The sequence below is a fragment of the Mixophyes fleayi genome, chromosome 11 (assembly GCF_038048845.1).
Source record: "Mixophyes fleayi isolate aMixFle1 chromosome 11, aMixFle1.hap1, whole genome shotgun sequence".
In the NCBI taxonomy this organism is placed as follows: Eukaryota; Metazoa; Chordata; class Amphibia; order Anura; family Limnodynastidae; genus Mixophyes; species Mixophyes fleayi.
Genome location: NC_134412.1, coordinates 66,992,870 through 67,017,031, shown reverse-complemented (window position 1 = coordinate 67,017,031; position 24,162 = coordinate 66,992,870). Strand labels below are relative to the sequence as shown.

At 37.3% G+C, this 24,162-nt stretch overlaps 1 protein-coding gene across 1 annotated transcript in view; it reads right to left on the bottom strand.

The window, feature by feature from the left end:
• DRD2 (dopamine receptor D2) overlaps positions 1-24,162 on the bottom strand; it is a 197,197-nt gene that overhangs the window by 61,792 nt on the left and 111,243 nt on the right. The window contains exon 3 of the mRNA XM_075191305.1: positions 5,534-5,643. Coding sequence (XP_075047406.1) covers positions 5,534-5,643 — 110 coding nt within the window. The remainder of the gene's footprint in view (positions 1-5,533; positions 5,644-24,162) is intronic.

Genomic DNA, 24,162 nt, shown 5'->3' with positions numbered 1-24,162 from the left:
TGTGGAGTAGATGTCATGTGAGGTTTCTTCAACAACTATTTTCGTTTTCTACTCCCCACCAGACAAAGTATTAATGCTACTGTTGTTGTGTGGACAGTTAGGCATCAGCATCTGATAGCATTCCTAACAATTACCTTTCTTGCTCTGATGCTCATATTTGGAGTACAGCCTGCTCTATAAAAAGTAGTGCTATATTCTGTCTACCCTCCCTTAGGATGGAAGCTCATTTGAGCAGGGCCCTCTTCCCTTTGTTCTCCATACCTGTTCTTCTGCTCCGTCTTTACTGCATTAGCCTGCCTGGAGTATCTGAAGTTTTGGTATTTTTTGTTTACTGTGTGTAATGTTTCACCTTGTTTAGTCTACTGTTTGTGCTGTGTACGGCGCTGCAGAACTCTTGTGACACCTAACAAATAAAGGATAATAATAATAATAATAATAATATATTCTCTCCATATTTGTGGATGTGGCAGTGCCCCAAACTTTCCAATATTCATATATGCTTCCCTTCATTGTTGCTTATTAATAACCTTTTCTCAGATTTGCTTTGAATGTTGAACTTCATAATGAAGCCTTGTTTGGAAATGCAGTAAACCATGTTTTAACCTCATACAGGCACATTTTTTTTTATTGTTTTATTGTATTTTTATTATGCTTTTGAAACATTTTAATTATGCACAGATGGACTGCAGTCAATTACATAAGTGACCTCTGAAGAGAGCTGAGTGTACCATGACGTATTTCAGTGCATCTACGCAAAATGTTAAGTATTCATTTAATCAGTTATTGTCTTGGGGGCTTCTAACATTGCAAAGGATTTTGTGGCACGATTTTGGAAATCCTGCTAATATCAGCATAGTAAAATATGAAACCAGATTTGTATCTTTTTCTGCATTATGCTTTCTGCATGAAATGATAGAAGCCAACCCAAGCTGCAATCAATTATTCATGAGTATCCATGACAGCGTGGCCCCCATGTATCAGCAGATAAAATCAATGTTTTCCTTAGAAACCTTTATAATATCAAACTGTAAGAAATGTTATACTAGACAGATGGAGTAGCAGTGACTGCATAGACTGGCACACTAGAGTTCGAAACCATTTTTACAAATAACTCAAATATTCTAGACCATAAAAAGCTCAACTAGTCAGCTGTCACAAAATAGCCTTGATTCTCCCATTCATCTTTAGTCATGGTGTATAGTTCACCCATTCTGTTAACTGCCACTTTACAACAATAGCTACTGATTCACACTGGGTCATCACATTACTAAAGTTACACTGAGTATCTGTTATTTTTTAGGTACATAATAGCAATTGTTCTCTTATTAATTCTCATTAAAGTTTGAATTAGTGAAGGCAATAAATCACAGTGTACTGCAGTGCAACACTTGAATGCTTATCTATTTTGACTTCATTGAATTATTTTAATTGTTGTAAATTATCTGGTGTTAGTTACATTTGAACTGTAACAAAAATATCTCACACCTTGCATGAAATCTTTTTCACTTTCATTTACTCAAGCGTGACACCAGCACCTATACCAGGCGCGGGCTTGGAGAGGGAAGCCTGGGGGGCACACAGGCGGCCGCATCGAATTAAAAGGGATGATGACGCGGCCGCATCCCCTGTCATGGGATTGCGGCCACCTGTGCGCTGACACGGCCGCATCTGATGTCATCAGATGCGGCCGCGGGGGAAAGTGGTGTATTTTGCATCCGGGGGGGGCGGCCCCTGACCTATACTCTAAATGTCCTGTAATGACTCAGACATATAATCTTCAAAGTGGTCAATAACAACCTTTTAGCATGTTGGTCATAGCACAAAGAGTATCGAAAGACAATGTAATTATTTTATTGATTGCACCCAATACAAAAAAAATGGACATATAGACTATTATTAACGTTCTTTCATAAAATTATATGCTTTGGTTTTTTTTTCCTGTAATCTAAGAGGTGACAAGTGTCAGTATGCTTGGACAGCTTACTACATCTGATTACTTGAAATGGTTGGTGAAATTGATGTGCATGTGTCCACACATAAATGTTTCACTTCAAAAGAATTTCTTCCCTATTAATTGAAAAGTCAAGGAATGCATCTAGATAAAGAAAATCAGATCAAGGGGCTTCATTCAAAGTGAAATGTACACCAATTTCCATTACACATGCTCGTAAAATGAACATACACAACTGCAGCTATTGTCCCTGTTGTGTTAGCTAGGTTATTCAAGTTTGAATGATGCTTCACTGCAATTGCTTTCGTAACATCTTTATATATATATATATATATATATATATATATATATATATATATATATATATATATATATATAATAACAAGACGTTTCTTTGTTGGTGAATATCTTCCAAGCTGCCAAATCTTACATAGTTATTAAGTAACGAAAAAGTAACCTTTTAGACCAAATAGCGACAACGTGTCAATGTGACAAAGCGGCAGAGTTACAAATATTGAAAACATAATTTTTTGGTTGTAAACAATTGTTTGACTGCTGGAAGGAAAACTCCCAAAAACATGACCTGACGACAATGCAACAAAACAACAAATCTTATTTTCTAAATTGCATTTTTGGTCTATTTACCAAATAATTTGCTAATATATAAAAACTGCTACATATTACATATTGTACTCATGCAGCGCTGGGTGACCCTGCTTGTATAAAATAAAAGGTGTTTGTACATGTTCGCAAGTTGGATGTAAGTGTCTGCTTATACTGACTTATTATCAACATATGAAACGGAGGACTGATTGTTTCTTATATAGAAATTAAGGATCTCAGGTGAGCTGGCCACTTGCTGATATCGCTTTTTAACTGCAGCTGCTTTCAGTCCCAGTTATAGACTATAACGATCTTCAGTTCCCCCTTGGGTTCTGCTTATTTATCTGTGACTACCAAGAGTTTTGATATTTTCTGCCATATCCAATTTGAGCTCCATAATAGTTGTTTTTATATATTTACATTTTGATTTTTTATAATTTATGCTTTCTGATGCCCCCATCTATTCTTTTTAGTTTGTGTTCAAATAGGGGGGGTGGCATGTCCTTCTTTTTTGGGGAGCGACAACAACATGATTAATACACTATTGGTATTATAATAGATATTATTCTTTCTCTTATGTAAAATCTTCTCTAGCGCCTTGGAGTGTTTTAATGTCTGAGGATTGTGTCTGTTGTATAGTGGACGCATCTTGTATTCATTCAGACCTGGATGCATCTTCAAATCAGAATATGTCGCACATATGTATGAAACTTTTTGAGTCGCAAGTTACACTTACACTTACATTCCACTATGAATTAGGACCATGGTGTATTACAGAGGATAGCCAGTTAGATTTGTTTTTCATCATTTTGCTCATTACTTTGAATTCACAAAAGGTGGCATTATGATAATAGTCAGGGCTAGATTAACAAGATGCTAACTCTTAAGTTATGTTTTTGTGCAACAGTGCCACTTGTGCCAATAGTTGATAATACCAAATCATTCTCACAGTTACTTATTAAAGCCCTTTGCTTTGCTTTATGAATGACCTTGAGTTCTCGTGCCAGTCTTTTTCCATTTTTGTTTATTTTACAATTTGTTGAAAGAAGAAGACATATGATACTATATAGAACAGTAAGACCATTTTGAAAAAAAAATGTGTAATTTTCTGATGTTGTCTCCATTTACTTTGCTAATCCTTTTAATGTTAACTCTCAAAAGTTTGACCCTCTCTATCTCCTCATCATATTTCTATTGTTTCCTTTGTTCTACTTGTGTATTCTTATGTAGCTGCTTTCTCTACGGTCTCTTGTATTGATTTTTACTGGTTCTAATTTTTCTCTTGCCCTTATCTGTATTTTTTCTGTTTATATTTGATTGATTGTGTGACACTGTATATTCTGTGGTACCATATAAATGAATTAAGATGATGATAATTGTTAAGTGGTAATAAAATTACTTATTACTGATAAATAAAATTGGTACATCCCTTGGTGGAAGGGTGCAAGTCTTTATTTTGGGCATGTGGATGGCAGTTAGTGATGCTTGCATTAGTGAAGGCAGTGAGAAAGGACATGGCAGTATGATCATTACACTAAGGACAGTATTGATTAGAAGATCTAATTAAAGCCATCTGAAATCAGATGCTCAACTCGATAAGTTCAATTGTCATTGCTGTTGCCCTCTTTGTTCCTCCTTTGGTGAACTATGCTGCCCCCAATCATGGGGAACAAGTGGCCTGACTCAGTTTTCAGATACATAATACTAAAGAAAAATACCATATGGTATACACAGCTTCTTTAATCTGGCAGATAACCACAAGAGTGCCCATCAGGAAGCTTCAGTTAGGGTAAATTGTGAAGGACAGTCATGGTTGCTAAGAAGCTGATTATTTTAAGATTTTTACAATGATTAGGTATGTTTCATGCCTCCAGCTTGCATTGTTCTCATTCCGTCGGTAACTTCACAGAAATACCCATTGCCAATGGCTGCCTTATTATTGCAGCTGATTATGCTGTTGCTTTACAGTAGCCACAGATACTTTCCACAACAGCAACTACAATTTTAGTTTAGTTTAATTTCATTTGGGCAGGGTCATCTTTACCTTCTGTTTCATGTAATTTTATGCAATTTATTTATTTCATGATCCCCTGAATTGACAATGCTGCATAATATGTCATCACTTTTTAGAAAAAGTATGATCATTATGTTTAGTGCTTAATATTTATAACCCATTCTAGCAGTGTTAAATTGAGACCAGTCAATACAGTCAAGATAGGCCCAACATCAAATTGACCGAAGGTCCATCCAACATTTATCATGCTTGGCTAAGGTCACAAATGTGCACAGTCATGGGACTTCGCGATAGTTCACAGCATCTTCTCCAGTGGCGATAAAGACCTTTTGACTCCATTGAAAGGGTAAGCTAATGTCATCTTGAGATGGTGTTAGTTTTTTAAGGCTGGCTTGTTAAATAAGGTTTCTGAATTCTCCTGCTTTAACCCCTTAATAAATTGAAAGAAAAGCTGCAATGGCCATTCTCTGATTTTTGTCTAAATCGCAACTTTATAATTAGACCCCTTAAACTTATCTATATTTGGAATCAGCAGCAAATAAAATAGGTATCTTGCTTTCCCTTTACAAGACAAACTAATATGATACATTGCATTACTATTAGTTTGTTAAGATGCATTTTGCTAATGGGAATAATCTAAATGGTATTAAACATAAATATAAAAATATTGCAAAGAACTCCACACAACTGTCAACATTTAACAAGTTTCTAGACTGTAGACTTTTTATGTGACAAAAGACGTTTATTTTGTTTGAAGGACATCAGATAGCCGCAGCACTTCTGAAAACGATACCCAGCATTTAATCAGGAAACATTTTAAATGATAAAATATGTGTTGCTTTCTTTCTCAAACTTTGAAGTGTTACTATATGACTGTATTAAGTGTTACTCTTTACATGACATGCACAGTAGATAAAGTCACCATTGTCAGGCCAGATATTCCAATTACGCCCAATGTCTCTTACCTGTCAATGCTGATGGCACACAGATTAAGGATACTTGCTGTACACATCATAACATCAAGGGTGACAAAGATATCACAGTGGATCCGACTAAATCTCCACTCGCCAACCACCTAAGAAGCAGAACAGAAAATCAATAGTTTAGATGTGTATCTGAAGAAAGAGAATTAACTTGGTGATGGGCTGAAAACTATAAAAACTGTAGGATGCTTATACAGTATATTCATACCAGCAGTAGATGTGTGTTAAGATAACAAAAAATATAGCTTGCTATAAATGGACATTTTTTTATTATGACTTGCTGTGTGCAGAGGAGTGACAGCAGTGAGGTTAAATGTTTTTCTGAAAATGTTGAACATGAACAAGATAGATTGAATTTGTTCAATGAAACCTGGAATACTTTAGGTTGTTAAATCCCAGACGTATTTCAAGGAGAAAAAACAACTTTGCCCCATAAAGAAAAATTGTGTAATTGTCATGATGATCACAAAATGTTATTGGTCAAGACCATTTTATAATAATTTGCTATTTGTTATGTAATTCTGACAATAATAGTAATATTTTTTTTGGGGGGGCAGAATTTCCGGTGCTCCTGCTCTGCTCATCTGAGTTAGTGAGGGGGTCGGCACATGAGCTTTCGGCTTTTAGTGTCAGAATTTTAGTTTAGTCTTTCAGCTCCCTTCACCTTTGGGCCCAACAGACATCACACCATCTACAATGACGGTAGTTCCACCACTGGGTAGAAGCATATATCTTGTCATTCATGTTCTATCTGCCTTTAGCTATGTTGCTCCATAGTAGGTCTAGCAGTCCTGTTTCTATCCCCCCTTTCGTTACTATCAGTAATGCTTTAGGAAGAGCAAACTTACCTGAAGTAAAATGATTCATGTAAGTCATTGCTTCCAAGAGAGAGTAAGAAATTAGGTGCAGGAGTGGACATAACTATATTTTAATCAATCTGAACCAGCTCGCCCAATTAACTTACACAATGTTTTTGAAGCTTTCAAAAGAAATATTCTAAAATTAAAAAAAATCCTTCTTGTCTCCATTACACAAATACTATACAATGATCAATCATTTTAATGCATTTTTGTCTTGTTTCTCTCAAGGAGCACCCACAGCACAGGGTGTACTTTTAATATGAAAGCAAATTTAAATGGCCAGTCTTAGTTTACAGTTAATTTAAATGGTCAGTCTTAGTTTACAGTTTATCCTTTGAGAATACCCTGTGTGACTCAATACATAGGTTGTACCATTAGGATGCTTTGGAAGCGAATCTATAAACAACAGATACATTTTAAGATTGAAAGTGACATACATACTATGTATTACTATTTTAGTGAAGTCCATGATGCCAATCCCGTTTATCTAATTTTTGGGGGGATTTAAAATATCCCCTTAAGGGGGGCAGGTTGGGGTTCACCGGTTAGCCCAGTTAAGGAAGCATGAAACCTGTTGGAATTATACCCTTAAACACTCCTTTACCTAATTATATCAATGATTTGTTTGATTTTAGTGTGTTTAGAGGTCAATACTGACTTATCATATTTTTTAAGTATGTATTTTTTACAATATATCACAATATTGCATATGTTAGATAGAATTTTCATCATGTATTCATGCAGGTTTTTATATTATATTTCCATATCACATTTTTAATATGCAAATTGTAACTCAACTTCTTTGGTGCACATATTAAAATTTATTTTGTACTACCTGACAAGTATACAGTGTTTTCCAGCTGTCTGTAGAAGAAGACTAAATCAGAAATGTATATAACAGGGAGGATCCTATTGAAAGAGTTAACCCTGTTTATGTTCTTTTTTACATGTTTTTAAGTGTTTTATAGTTTTATACTATAATAAATTTGCATTCTATGTCAGGTCTCTCTTTAAGACTGTGATTGGAGACTGGTGCTCTGCCAACAGGAGCAGCTGACCTCTATACACAGATCATGACAATGGCAAAAGCCTCTCTAAACCTCAGTGCCAAATAAATGACACTTGGCTTTTTAAAAATGCAACTGTAATGTAAATAATTTTTCATGCTGCCATAAATAAAATCTAATGTACTGTAGTATATCATTAAGAGCTCAAAGTCACAGTGAAATGATTTAGAAGTATAATGATGTACCAATTTAACCAGAGGACAGCGACCAGTCATTCATAAATGTCTGCTAAGATAAGCACTAGCCAGTACCAGCATAACAATAAAGAGTATAAATATTACAGTTGCATTTATGACTGTGGGAATAAAAGTGAAAAGATAGAAATTAAATATGAACAAAACATATCTGTAATACTTTCATAGCTGCCTATTATACTGGAATTAGTCTAAGTCCTCCAAGACTCCTGGGGTACAGTTAATTCTCCTTGTTGTCTAATCACCAGCCTGCAATATGTCATAGTGATTTAAAACATGTCAACAAGCTCTATCTACTTCAAAGCAGACTAAAGGCTTTAGAGTTAAGGGCAAATCCAGCGAGAGGGTGCTATCCTTTGCAGCTCAGCAACACCATGCAGCTACAGAGGGGGAAATTACAGCTAGAAGAGAAGCATGTTCTAGCTCAACTCAAAATCACAGTTTTAAAGAAATGCTATTCAGTATTTGTTTGCTACATGCAAAAGTAAGCATTATTTTCCCTGCATGCAAAAACAATGAATTGCACCCCTGCATTACAACAATGTAAATGTGCACATTTTAGCTGAATTTGCTGAAAGTGAGCAAGAGTATCATTATGCTGCTTGTGGCACCATACAGCTTGACATACCCACTTAATGATGTAAACATGTCATCAAACTTCGCCCACGTTTAATTTGTATTCTAACTCTGTGACAGGATGCACCTCCTATGTCACCCTGTCTGTTGTATTGCTGGGGACCGGTTGGGAATGTCTTGCCACCGTCCCCATTCTTTCTCCCAAATGTACCCACTAACTGCAGTAGGAGGGGCTTTTGCTGCTGCCACAACTAGGCTACTTAGCGGCACCTAGAATCGCGTCCTTCTGGGTAACTCTCGCTGCTAGTGTACCCCCTTGCTGGTACACCTGGGCTGCTACTCCTGACCTCTTGCTTTCAGATCAGGGTTGCTGTAGATGGTGCCCTCAGGCCTTTCACACTGGCCAGAGCTGCAGACTAGCATGCAGAGTGTTGGTACTGGAATGCTGGGTCCCAACCTCAGAACAGCCGGATAACAGATTAGATTTGGTTTAATCTGTGGTTACAGAAATTATTGAATTATTTAAAAGAGTGGAGTCAATAAATTTGCACAAAAAAAGGTTTTGTTACATTATAATAATGAGAAAATGAAACAGTTGCTGTGGCATACTGCAATTTTTATAACACTTATTTTATGTCAGCACTATACACACCATGTTTGCTTTTAACCTTTATTTCGCTACTTTCCATCAAACAAGGTTGTAATTAGTTTTAATGTATATTAATAAAATTTGGTAATTTTATTTTCAATACATCCTGGAGTGCCTTGTTATACACTTCTTCTCTCTGGTTTTCTTGTCAGAGGAATTACAACAGGTATATAGGCGTCTAGGCAGGTTCCTGAGCTAATAAACATCACAGTTACACACTAGTTTGAGGTACTAGTGATTTCCAGAAAGTACAAATGGCATATGACAATACATGGTCAATCACTGTGCTTTTTATACAGATTTAAACAGATACTCTAGCAGGAGGTAATCCAGCCTACTGCCCCTCTGTCCAATCCAGGTGCTTGATGTAGCCTGCCCATAAATCAACCTGGAGGGGTTTAACACCTTTTTACATTGCTGCTGGCGGTCCCACAGTATCTGAGATTTTATATTGAATGTTCACCATCAGGATATAACATAATCTCTAATCTTACAATTTAATTTGCAAAATTCACATTAATCTATGATCACTTGCATCCTGAGTCTTACACACATAGGAAGTCTACCAGTGAGTCAATTTATCCCCCCCCCCCACCCCCGTGCTTTCAGACTCAACAGATGGGTTGGTAACTCAGCGATAAAAAGGTCTAATTAACTTGAAATTATTTGCCTCCAGACAGTTGAATATACACATCCCCTTCACTCAGATGCTTACTTGAGACTTTCTATAGAAAAGTTAAAAAACCCAAACAAGACATAGGGGCATATTCAATTGTCGTGGCGTTAAAACTACTACTGTTATTACAGTAGTAATTAGCTGGATTTCAGCTCGCGGCTCAGGGAGCTGAGAGCTGAAATCCAGCGAGAAAAATACCGTAATAATGGTTATTCCGCACACTATTACCGTAATAACGGTAATAGTGCGTGGACCACAAGATTTTCTGCGTTTCCGCCGACAATTGAATATGCCCCATACTGTCTAAAAAATCAATACATTTCAATACAAGCACATACCAATATATTAAAAAAATAAGTATATTTGCAATGATGTAAATTGGTGCATGCACCACTACTTGAAATAAATTTCAACAATATATTATTTATACGTTATCTAGCCACAAGTAAGTTATGTATAAGTGATCCAGCCACAATCTCCCAGAAGGCAGGTATGAAAAGAAGGTATGTATGAATAATATAATTAATGCCTTTTACAATTGTGTGTGGCTTAAAATAATGATTGAAGTTAAAAATGTATTAAGAACAATGTTGCAGTACATATCACAGTATCACATAATCACAAAAGTAAGATTTTCAAGCGTGCAGTTTAATAATTTGCATTTGCATATGTAGTACAAAAATGAATTTCCTTTTCTTTTAAGATGATTGAATTTAATGCTCTGAACATCAGGATAATCCAGATTGGTCAGTTTTAATTTATTATTGCCTACTGCTGTCTGTGATTTCTAAGGAAGAAGGCAGTCTAATGTAATCTTTATATCTTCATACGGATTTCTGGCAATCTGTCTAATCTCATCTTTTCATCGCCATAACAATGTTGATCGAATTGCACATTTACCTGGCCTTCATAGCAAAAGGTCTGCTACTACACTAATGGTTTATTTGACTGGGGAAATTTATGACAACTGATACAAAGGAAAAGGTTCACAGAAACTACGACGTTTAAGTTTCTAAACTGCACTAGAAAATACAGACTTTGATTGGCAGGGCTGTTCAGCCCCAGACATTCTATACCATGATTTGGCCAAATTTTGGCTCAAAATCGTGAATCCTAACAAATTTCCACTCAGACACAAGAAGAAAAACTAACAAAAATAACCCTTATTGTTCCAATCTCAGAGCAAGTGATTTTTCCACTAACTCAGTGCTTTTTGAAGTAAAAAATAATAACAATTATAAGGCCTATACTTTTATTTTTTTAACTCCATGTTTATTAAAAAATCAAACAAACAATACAATTATAAAGATCCAGAATTTGAATTTTGGAGTATTTCATAGAGCAAACAAGGAAATTAGAAAGTGTATTATCTATAAATATAGTAACATAGATACATATAAATTATGGAATAAGATTAGTAACTTGCTTTAAATTAAGGGGAGGGATGGTTGGTCAAAAAAAAGGAGCAAGAAAAAAACAAAGGGAAGGGTAAGAGAAATGTTTGCCAACACGGTGGGATATGAAGGAGAAATAATAACCTTTGCATCTCCCAAATAACCAAAAATGAGAATTACTTAAGGTTGGATTGTCATACTATATCAATCCAAAGGGCCCATATTAAAGTAAAAACTAATTATCTATCTTGCAATTGATATGTGATATTTTTCATCCAAGTGAAAACCATACAAAGTTTTTAACAAAGGCGGTGTAGGGTGGCTCCTGCCCCTTAAACACTTTTGCAACTGTGCAGCTAGCTGCAGCTATGATATGTGAGATCAATGTTGCTGACCTTTTGTCAACATCTTCAACATCTTCAGAAGGATAGCAAAAGGTCTATACTTTTAAAAGGACCTGTTATACTTTTAATGGGACCTGTTTGGTGGAGAGGCACATGAGCAGACAGACTCTCCACCTGTTGCAAGACAGTCCCAATGTACTGTTCACAGTGTAAAAAGAATAAATAATTTGAAAAACAGATAGGCTTCCCCCTAAAAAATCTTCAATCAGCTTCAGCTCTAGACAGCTTGAGATGATTTCATTCATAACCCCCCCAGAGGCTAGTAGTCCTGCTCTGAAATGATTTTTATGGGGATATTTTTACTTGTTGTTTTATTTATATTCAGTCTACAACAGATCAAGAATGGAGAAAAGAAGAGTTTATTTTCCATTTGGACTAAAATGGTGGTGATTTGGGGAATCTTTAATTCAGTAAAAACTTCTTTTACGCTTCTGGTATCATGGGAATGATTGCATTTTTGTTAATTACCCCAGTTCCAAAAGGCTAGAGCATGTCAAAAGGAGCCCTAGTTCTTTTCAATGTGGGCTGGTGTCCTATAAGAGGGGACAAAGTATATATTCTTTCCCAATAAAAGCACAAGCTTATCCTGTATTGATCAGTTTGGGTTCGGCTTTCACTATAGCAAAGGGGCCTCTCACCCAGAGTGTCTATCCCTGAGGCTGACAAAGGATTTGGTAACACATCAACTTTTTCTGAACACTTTCTTGTTCCAAAATGTCTTTTTTATAGAGTGGTGCCAAGAACTGTATTCAATATGAGGTCTTACCAACGATTAATGTAGTGGGCAAAATTACACTGTCTTCCCTTACATCTATGCCCCTCTTATGCATGTCATTACTTTTTTGGCCCTTGTAGCTGCAGCTTGACATTGAGCACTATTGCTAAGTCTACTGGGGTGAGGGCAACATATCACTCATTTTGTCATTATTTGATTATTTACTCAATTTTACTTGGTGCTATTTATAGGAAGGAAAATATCAGAACAAACTCCATAAGGACAAACGGTAGAGCAACATTGTGCAATAACATATTAGGGCTGATCACTGCAACAATATTAGCACTTATAACTACTGTTTGTAAGCAGGGATAGACCCTCCTGATTCACCAGTTGGTGTTATTTATTTGACACATTTGTGGCACATCAGAGTGGATGAGAAAGTGGATGGAGCAAATCTTTCAATTTTGGTTGAATTGATTTGCCGATTTCTACCAATTGATTAATATGGATTATGTCACCTTTTTAATGTGCACCAGTTTTTATGAATGTCAGTTCACAAGTTGTGCACTCATAAATCCCAGGACACACTGGGGTCACACAGATGGTTCCATAAAACTACAGTAGGTGAAATGTCTGAAGATAGTCTAATGTAAATGTAGTAGTAGTATAAAAGTCCTAATATTTTCTTAGAGAATATTCTGTCAAGAAAAATTACGGTGATTCTCCACAGAATTAATTTACCAGTCAAAGCGTAGTTTGCTGCAAGTGGCTGCATTTGTGAGTCCCACAGCACAGTTTTATAAGGTCCCCAATATACATAAAGCAAGACAATTGCTCACCTTCTCTGACTTACTAAAGACACCCTCTACCGATCAGTCTGTTGCAGCTGTTACAGTAATCAATCGGAAGAGGCTACAATAGGAAGCAGCAATCACAGGCTTATTTTTGGCTGCTATGGCAGCATCCATGGCTTGATCAGTAGAGGGAGCTTCAGTAATCCAGAGGAGGTGACTGTGCCTAAGCATCATACAGCCCTTGAAATCAATTATTTTATTTTAAGTTCTTGTTTAACCCTTATTTATTTTTTTATATACAATAAATATTGTACGGATGAGTAGTGAATATTGCCTCCTCCCTTCCATCTGAAATGGAATTACGTTATATTATCTTAACCATAAGAAATGTCAGGTATCTGCTTGAGACCGACAGTGGTTAGAGGCATTTGTGAACTCCATGATCCCTCCTAAGCAGTCTACACACAGGCAAGAGTTAACAGGTGCCTGGAATCTACCATTTAGACCGGGCTTACCTATTGAAATATAAATATTATTTAGGTTTCGAACTGTAATGAAAAATGTATAATTAATAACACATGTAATCCCAGCAGCCGTTAGGGAAAATTCCTTCAACCAATCTTTCTTATAAAAAGTAGATAAAATATTAAATACAGAACGTGGGAAATAAAATATATTATATTCAATCATCTCAATAGGCAGAGTTTAGCTGTAATAAGAATTGGCCACATAGAAATAATTTATTTACCTAACATGCATATATACACACCTAAAAAACATGAACCACATAACTGGCAATCAAGCTGATAATATTTGGCTTTTTTTCAATGCAAACGTATGACAGTGCAGAAATTGTTCTCAGTCCAGATAAATTGCAATAATCACTACCACTAACTTCTCAGTTCATATACATACAGTCATGGCCAAAAGTATTTGAGAATGACACAAATATTGTTTTTCACAAAGTCTGCTGCCTCAGTTTTTATGATGGCAATTTGTATATACTCCAGAATGCCAAGAAGAGTGATCAAATGAATTGCAATAAGTTTCAAAGTTCCTATTTGCCATGACAATGAACTTTATCACAAAAACAACATTTCCACTGCATTTCAGCTCTGCCACAAAATGACCAGCTGACATCAGGTCGGTGAGAGTGTTGACGAAGACAAGGTTGGAGATCATTCTGTCATGCAGTTCGAGTTAGAATAATAGACTGGAAGCTCCTAGTAAGATTGCAACTAAATCAACCATTTATTGGATGATCAAGAACTTGAAGGAGAGAGGTTCAATAGTTGTGAAGAAGGCTTCAGGGCAACCAAGAACTTCCAGCAAGCGCCAGGACCGTCTCCTAAACTGTCCGTCCCCTAAAGTTGATTCAGCTGGGGCACTGCGAGTACATAGCTTGCTCAGAAATGGCAGCAGGCAGGTGTGAGTGCATCTGCATGCACAGTGAGGCGAAGGCTTTTGGAGGATGGCCTGGTGTCAAGAAGGCCAGCAAAGAAGGCACTTCTCTCCAGGAAAAAATATCAGGGACAGACTGATATTCTTCAAAAAATGTACAGGGATTGGGCTGCTGATGATTGGGGTAAAGTAATTTTCTCTGATGAATCCCCTTTCAGATTGTTTAGGGCATCTGGAAAAACGCTTGTCCGGAGAAGGAAAGGTGAACACTACCATCAGTCCTGTGTCATGCCAATAGTAAAGCATCCTGAGACCATTCATGTGTGGGGTTGCTTCTTAGCCAAGGGAGAGGGTCCACTCACAATTTTACCTAAGAACTCAGCAATGAATAAAGAATGGTCTTAAAACATCCTCCTAGAGCAACTTCTCCCAATCATCCATGAACAGTTTTGTGATGAACAATGCCTTTTCCAGCATGATGGAGCAACATGCATAAGGCAAAAGTGATAACTAAGTCGGGGATCAAAACATCGAAATTTTGGGTCCATGGCCAGGAAACTTTCTAGACCTTAATCCCATTGAGAACTTGTGGTCAATCCTCAAGAGGCGGGTGTTCAAACAAAAACCCAAAAAATTCTGTCAAACTCCAAGCATTGATTATGCAAGAATGGGGGCGGCCATCAGTTAGTATGTGGCCCAAAAGTTGATTGACAGCATGCCAGGGCGAATTGCAGAGGTCATCAAAAAGAAGGGTCAACACCGCAAATATTGATTCTTTGCATAAACTTAATGTAATTGTCAATAAAGGCCTTTGACACTTATGAAATGCTTGTAATTTTACTTCAGTATAACATAGCAACATCTGACTAAAATGTGTAAAAACACTGAAGCAGCAAACGTTGTGAAAACCAATACTTGTGCCATTCTCAAAACTTTTGGTTATGATTGTGCAATTGTAACTATCCCAGCTGAAGAGGATAATTACTTGTACTGGGGAAACACTGCTTGTCCTCTCCTCCTCCTGGTAATTTAACCTTTGGAATTGTATCCTGGAACTCTGCTTTCGGACTTATCAAACATCACAGCTACATATCACACTGACTTGAATCATAAATAGTTTATTGTCAAGATGCTGATCAGTCTGTTTTGTTTGTAACAGATCCAGGATCGGTGGAATGTTTCTCAGTACCCTAGGCACACAATCAACCTATCCCATCCCCACTCAATACCCACACCTCACTTATGTGAAATTAAAATAATGCATTTCCTTCTCCTGGCTGGCAGGTAATTCTCCTGGTGCCCTGATGTCTGGATGCTGTCCTGGTGCAACCATAGCGGGAGGGGGGAAATTCCAAATGGTAGATTTCAAAACAAAGCAAAACAAATTATGACAATATGACAATAAGCTGGCAATAGCCTCACCCCTCTCCCCACACATTACACCAAAACCACCCCCACCCCTCTCCACACATTACACCAAAAGCACCCCCACCCCTCTCGCCACACATTACAGAAATACCTCCCTTACCACCACTACCCACACATTACAATAATGCCACCACCACCACCCCTTTCCTCACACATTATATGCAGTCGCTGGCTGGCAAACTGTGGGCCAAGCACACAGCAGTGGTCCATCATAAGTAATCCCCAAATCCTCAAAAATAACCCGTAATGATAATTAATTCCCCTCAATCAATCTTGTTATTAACCTCTTTAAAATTCTTAAATCTCTCATCATCATCATAACAACCACTTTATCAACATTAATCTCCCCATCATTAATTAACCAACATTACAAATTAACTCCCTTATATAACCATTAACTCCCACATCAGCCCCCTCATTGTCATTAAATCCTTTAGCCTCATCACAACAACCCCTTCAACATTAACCCCTTTATATTCCTTAACTCCCTTAACACCATAATTAATTTATACCAACATCATTAAATAATCCAATTTATATTCATTAATTTCCTTAATTATTAACTCCCACGGCCTCATAAAAGCACCCTTTTAACTCCTTCATTATTATTTAACCCCCTGAACATAAACTTCCCACCACCAAGTATATTAAATCTGCCCTCCATCCCCACTTACCTGTAGCTGCAACGTACTCCCTGCAGTAGTCAGAGGGGAGCTGATCACATGTCATTTCCCCTCTGTGTGATTTCTCTCCCACAGCGCACCCTGCAGGCTGGAGTTGATACCGCTGCCTGTCAGTGTGGCCAGGCAGCTGGGGACAGGAAGGGGCGTTGTGCTCAGTGCCAGTTGCTCTCCGTGTGGTCCTTCACCAGAGAGCGCTGTAGAAATTTCAGGGAGACAGGGGTGCTTCCAAAAGACTGACACCCTAGGCAGCTGCCTAAAGCTGTCTAATGGTAGCGCCAGGTCTGAACAGATCATATATTAACTGATGCCTTTTATTTACCTCAGTGAACATTTTCACTAATAGAATTTAAATATTAAAAGAAACAGTTGCAATCCAATGTCTAGCACTGAACAAGCACTTACATGACTTCTTTATTTGAAACAGTGTAATTTGAAGGCATTAATATAGCAGTATTTATGTATAATATTTGCTTTACATTGCTATAAAACAGTTTCACAAGATGTTGACCTTATTCCGCATGTGGATTTAAAATCGTACATGTTTTCCAGAGGGAATTTTGCCTTAGGTGTTTCTAGTCCTGTCCCAACTATACCAGAAATCAGAATGAATTGACCATTATCTTCCCAGCTCTGAATATAAATTCGAAAAAGCGTAAATTTACAAATGTAGTGCTGAGTGCAAATCTGAAGACTGGAGAAGTGAAAGTGTAACTTGAGGATAATATTTCCGGATATTTGTACCTATGTGAAAAGGTCAAAATTCCCAGCAAGTTCACTCATCTGTAATATGCTATATATACAGTAGTTTGTAGGCAATACTGTACTCTCCACCATTAAAAACCCTGCACTTTCAAATGGTTCAAGATAGACCACTTTTGCAACAAACAAGGCAGATATTACAGATATCACAGTACAATATATACAGTCTTATTAGTCATTTCACAAGTGTAAGAAATAAATAGAAGTGCCAACTGTGGCTTTCAAGTTATCCATAAATATTAAAATATAAAGCAGAGGAACCCTGATACACTTTGGGTGCCCCATAGTGCGTTCTTCTAACATTCAAAATTGCCACAAACTAAACTTAACCTCAGTTATAAGTTAAAACAATATAATCAAATATAACGATACTTATCTGTAATAACATATCAGCAGGCATTTTAAACAAGTGTTACAAGCTATAACTAACAAACATTACAATAAAGCAGAAAGGAGCTGGGGCCTGTCTGCTTTGAAGATGCTAATAGGAATTTCTGAATGTACTGACTTAGATATACGATGTTACTCTCCATACTTCTATCAAGCAGGCCACCTCTCAAACATCAACTTAATTTTATGTCATTTTAAATTGGACAATATATATATGGACATAAGATGCATTTGCTCAAATATATTTCTCTTGCACAACCAATGCTTTTCCTGACATTTCAAGTTAGAAATGGTCCACTGGGAAAACAACCATGTCTGCATTGCTCATACATGTACACTAATGAGGCCCAGCCTAGCATGTCAAGTCTTCTTGTAAAGACATCAACATATTTCTTTTCTGAAACGAAAATCCCTAATCACTTATTTTATGAGCGGAGATTCTAAAAATGAAAATGCTGTTCTTAACAATGACAAAAGCAACCACAGATTTACAGGAGCACATTTACTCCCAATATATGTTTTTAAGTAGTGAATGAAACATTTTGTAGAGTTTAATGACAACTCCAGAATCAAGGTCTGGGACATTTCAGGATCTTACCTATGCCTGTTTAATAATATCAGTATGTGGAATACAGCTGACCTATATGATGTACCCTAAGCCAAGTTACTCATGTAAATGTGTTATTTTTGTGTATTAAAATTATGTGTTGCTATGGTTCAGTGGTTGAAGTGGATATTTATAAGTGGCAGTATGGAAATTTATAAGTGACAGCATGGAACATGTAATGGAAATGTAAGTGAATGGCATTTGACACTTTTACAATTAAAGCAGTAGGAGAAGTGGCAGTATGGCATACCATCGTATACTCCCCATCCTTGACCACTCTTGAGTACTGAGTTGGGACTGCATGGATTGGCATACCGGAGAGCGATCATGTCTGAAAGACTCTCTGTTCTTGAAGGTGTGTCAGCTGATGCTGCCTTTCTTTGGAATTAGCAGTTAGGCAGCTGGAAGCTGTCTGTTGCTCGGTGCCAGTGCTTCTAAAGTGGATTATTGTGGCTCCAGCGAGACAAAAAAATATTTTTATACCCTTAGAGAGCCTCAGACTTAGTTTAATGTCATAGAGTCCCAGTTAGAGATCAGCAAGCGTTCCTCTAATTATATTAACAGATTGTACTTAGAATACAAGTTGCTCTGATATCCCCAGAGACACCTTGTCAGATTACTAAAATAATACACTAATCTAATTAATGTGCAGGACTGTAATTAGCCAATAAGCCATGGTGATGTGAAGTCTGTTATATTAAACTGACAAGCTATTCAGGAACAAATACCTGTTAATAATCCACAGTGGGGTTGCAATAAAAACAACTGGCCTGTGGATTCATTAATTCTGTAGCAAAACAATGCTAACTTGTGTGTCTGACAAGGAAAACTTAAAGTACTTTTTCTCTCTGTAAGTGGGAACCTGAGGTTTATATACTTCACATTATTTAAAACTACAAGAAATAATTTATTCAAATTAAAGATTATTCAAATTAAAGATAATTCAAATTCCACTGTGAGCAGTTGTTCAGTGTAAAGTCATTTTAAAAGTCTCTCGCGACAGCATGCATTAAGTTCATTAATAGGATAACATTTTGTAAATGTAATTGCTACAAAAATGTTCTTAAATTAAAGGTCAACAATAAAAATGAATTTTACACATTAAATATGTGTTTTTTTTAACCTGAGAACATATTTTTGCACTATTTTATGTCCCAGGAACAATTCATTTGTGAATCCATTAACTAAAATTAAAACTAATAGCCCAATGTCACTGAAATATCACAAATATATTGGTGAACCAAACATCAAGAGATTTGCTCATCTCCACACAAATCTATTACGGGTAAGGTACCAGGAGAAAGTGCACGCTAGTTGCTATACCTTTTCTCTTGGTAAGTAGAGTTTACATATTCACAACTACTTGCCATGGTAAATAATTTTCTGATATACCCTGAAATACAGAATGCAAGCAGTGAGACAATGAATGGTTGTAAACATTAGTACTTCTTATATTTGGCATAAGGATCAAATTGTATTACCTCAGCCAAGCGTCACACCTTTTCCCAGGTGTGCCTATGGAAGAGGTGTTTATAGAAGAATAGTAGCTCTCACCACTATCTCTCCAATGTAGTGCTTCCACTTTAGTCAGAATCACGTGGCATCTTCGTTGGGCAATGCCCAGGAATCCTGCGACATCAGAGGGAGACTAAGGGAACCCTCTGAACGCCTACTATCTGTGACCTCAGACACACAAATTAAAGTATGGCCCTTCCGTCTGGTCTTTAGTAGCCACATCGGCCTGTTATTTCTAAAGCATGGGGACCACAAAAGTGTTTTAGCATTTATATAAAAATATTTTTTTTTTTCAGAAGAAGTTTGCTTTGCAATATCTACCTAAAAGGGAAGTGAATAGTGTATCAAACTGAAAGTTCATGACATAAACACAACAGCAATATGCAAATAAACAAGAGTGCTCTCTCCTTTTCTCACCTTCCAGGCCTTATTAAATTAAGAGGCCCCCTTATCCCTCGGTTTAACAGCTAAATATTAGTTGTTCCTAGAAACCATATACCATGCTCTAATTACATAGGCAGTGTTCAATAAACATACGCTGCTGATACACTTATACTTGCTCAAATTATGCATTACAGAAATTATGCAATAAACCATTAATGCAGTTATAAATGTCCAAATCTTTGATATCCTGCAGTGTCAAAAGTGCAAATCCTTGCTTACTTGATCCAACATTTTAGGAACATATCTGTAATTCAGATGAATAAAGAAATAACACAGCTCACTAGAATCGCTGGGCTTGACAGAGCATAAAAAGCAGCAGTAATTACACACAACTAGCTATAATGATGAAACTTCATTGATTTCTTTCTTCCAGAATATGTCACACTTTAAACTTGCAGTTTACTCACTGAAATGCTTCTCCTTTGCAGTTAACAAGTTATTTGCTCTTGATATCTCAGAACCAGAATCCCTCACTACCTTACCCTGCACTATTATCCTTGAAACTAAAACACAGTCCTGCAAAAGGGTTTTAAATCAATATGTCCAGGACTCCCCACCAATTCCCTTTCTAACTAAACTGTAGCCACAATTAAATTATAAATGATTACCAATCATAATAGAGTCATATTGGGGCAACTTTGTCATGCTGATTCTGAATATGACATTGGTTTTGGCTCTAATTTTTTTTTTTATCTTCAATAGTTTTTATTGGATTTTTTCAAAAAGATGTACATGGGGTACAGAAATAAAGAAGGAAATGACAAATACACATAAGGGGGGCAGTCAGGGGAAACTATTGGGGAATCCCCCACATAGAGGGGAGCGGAAAGTCACTCAATTGAGGCAACATCTTATATCAGTAGTATGTTAACAAAATATAGCAGGTATAAAGCATTCGTATTGATCCTCTCTTTTTTTTTTTTTAAAGATAGATAAAAATAAACACATAATAGTTCGCAAGTATCCAGATCAACACATAGGTAAAGCGAGTTCAATGGACTGAGGGTCCTCTATAAGGGCTGCTGGGGAAGGAGAAGGCGAGTATTCGGGGGCATCAAGAGATTTCCTAGGGCCATCTGTAACATACTCATGTCACTTAAACAATTTCATGATGGAGTCTGAAGCGGATGAAGTATAGGGCATATCCATTGTCTCCATCTTGAAACTATATTGTATTTTTGACACAACTCTGGTGATACTGGGTGGGGAGGGAGACTTCCAGCTCTGAGCTATTGCTGCTCTAGCAGCTATTAGTATATGTCCTAATAAGTAGCGGTCAAATTGGCTCTAATTTTTGAGATAATTGGTACCTCATTAAAAAAATAAAAAAGCTACAAATTTAATGGTCAGGCAGAGTCTACTTATAAATCATATTGACTATGTCTCAAATCATACAAACATAAACAAATGAAATACATAACCGCATTTTATTCAGTATAATAACAGAGCTCTACTAAAATACGAGTGCTGAAAAAGTCAAGATGAAAAGCACCGGCGCTTGTTGACAATCTGGACTGGCAAAGATTAATCAACATGTTCTGTTTTCCTTGATTCTACCACAAGTTTTGGGATTGAAGTTGTAAAGTTGACAAACACAGGACTATTACAGTTATAACACAATCGCTTTATGAAACAGTGAATAGTAACCTTCATAAATGGGTTTGCAAAACTTAATCAGGAACAGGACATCCTGACTTTCTGTGAATGAGTAAAAAAATCCTGAAAACATGAACTGTTGGTAGCTTTTGGGGACTGATTTTAAGCACTAATTAATTTTTGTTAGTTATTGGCATCCACCTTTATACTACATCATACATTGTGTCAAATATCTTAATACTGTCATGTAATGAGGATGTTGTGAATGTTGCTAAATGCTTTTAATGAGAACAACTATATATATTATATAAGGTTTAGCTCTCTTTAAATGTGTACTAGTCTTCACAGCAGAGCCGTAACTAGGCAGGTGCGGACGGTGCCGTCGCCCAGGGCGCAAGCCCAAGGGGGCGCAGCTGCCCGACACCTGCCTCTGTGTCCAGGCTCAATCAGTCCACACAACGCCGTACGAGAGCCCCACCAGCAACAATTCATTTCCGGAATCTGAATCAGTGGAACGCATGTGCGTTCCAAATGCCGAACTTCCTGCTTTCGGTGGAACGCACATGCGGTCCACTGATTCAGGTGGCCAATCAGGAGTCCTTGGCATCAACTCTTGGCATGGGACACGCCCATCAGTGACGTCACATAGGAAATAGAACTATGCGTTCCACTGTGGAACGCATGCAGCGTCCTGCTTGGCTGTAGCAGGTTTCACTTCCATCTCCCTGCTGCCGTTAATACCAGCGTCTGAAGTTTTTCCATTACAGACGGGATAACCTGCATCTGTATCTACGCCCGGAACCGCCAACAGAGGCAGTGAGTTTCGAGTCAGTCATTTTTTCACCTTTGTTTCTTTCTGGTACCAGGTAACTCTACTATTGGAAATTGAGCTTAATGGATAATAATGGACTGTGTGCCAACAGAAACTAAACAGTCGGTTTTAAGCTGCTAGTATTGGTTCTACACCTGCATCTGAGTAACTGGATTGAAACAGACTGTGTGTAAATATACATCTATTAGTTGCCAATCCCTTTGTCTATTATATTATTAATACCGTATCCATCAGTTGGTTGCCAATGGTTGTTTATGTTACAATCTTTGTATCACCTAGATTGTGAATTTTAATATACAATCATTGTTGTTTTAGATAAAATCACCAATAAATGTATGGTTATTCGTCAAATGAAATTGTGACTCAATTTCAATATTTCATTTAATTGCTTGTGTTGCGGGATGATTTTTCCAATGCTGCCTGCTCCATTTCTTGCATTCAGTGAATGAACTGGGGTAATGCATGGTCCTCTATTGAACCCACAGACCACAAGCGCAAATACTAGTTAACCACTGTGTTTGACATGTGGTGCCACTGGTATTTAACCCAGTGTCAGTGGGTAAGGGCCTTTATATGTGGGCTTTTCAAATATTTCTAATAATGAAGCATCTACAATGACTCTAACGTGCTGCATTATTAAATTAACATGCCAACCCCACCCCCACATTAGATTGGCCACACCCACTCTGCAAATGTCACTCCCACATAGATGGGGGGCGCCGATGCCCTGTCTCGCCCAGGGCACTAAAATGTCTAGTTACGGCACTGCTTCACAGCACAGCCACGATTAAACACTGCTGTAGTGCTATACTCTGTACTGCAGATCTGCTAGTCACTGTTTGCCATTTGTAACCATTGATACTTGCATCTGTAGACATTATTGTGTTAGCATATAGATTCTTGCCATGGAATTCCATTAGGAAATACAATAGATTTGTATTCTCTTAAAAAAGCAGAGCCCATCTAAAGAGCAGTATTTTCTTCTAGTGCCTTTATGTGGAGTCAGTACCATATCATCTTTTAGATCCGCTATAGCTGAAAATAAGAACATAAATATTAAACCCACCCATCTCTTCTCTTATGTCACTGGTTGAAAAAACTGACAGCATTCAGCGGAATGTAAATACTTTATATTTGTAAAGATGGCCTGGCATTCATGTTATTGAGACACCTGTTTGCACTGCACTCTAAGTCGCTACAACTAACATCTTTAAAGTGACTTTGTTGAAAAGCTTGCATGTGCGAGGACCCTCTGGTCATCTACATCCAAGCCCAGGAGCTAGCCAGGGCTAGAAAAGGAGGTGCACTGCTTATGCACTTCAGCACCCCACTCAGTGACAGGAAGTTAGACATGTACTAGTACAGATACTGGACACATAGTGGAGGAACAGACTAAGCACAAATTTAAAGGTAAATACTCTGGGCACACAATTACAGGTACAGACAATCAGCACACAATTTTATTTACAAACACAGGGCATACATATACAGCGACAGACATTCTGGGCACACATATATAAGACAGACTCCCTGGCCACAAATTTATAGGAACAGGTACACTGGGCACACATTTTTGGTGAGATTGAGGGGCGTAATGAGGGGGTTACTGAATATGAATGGAATT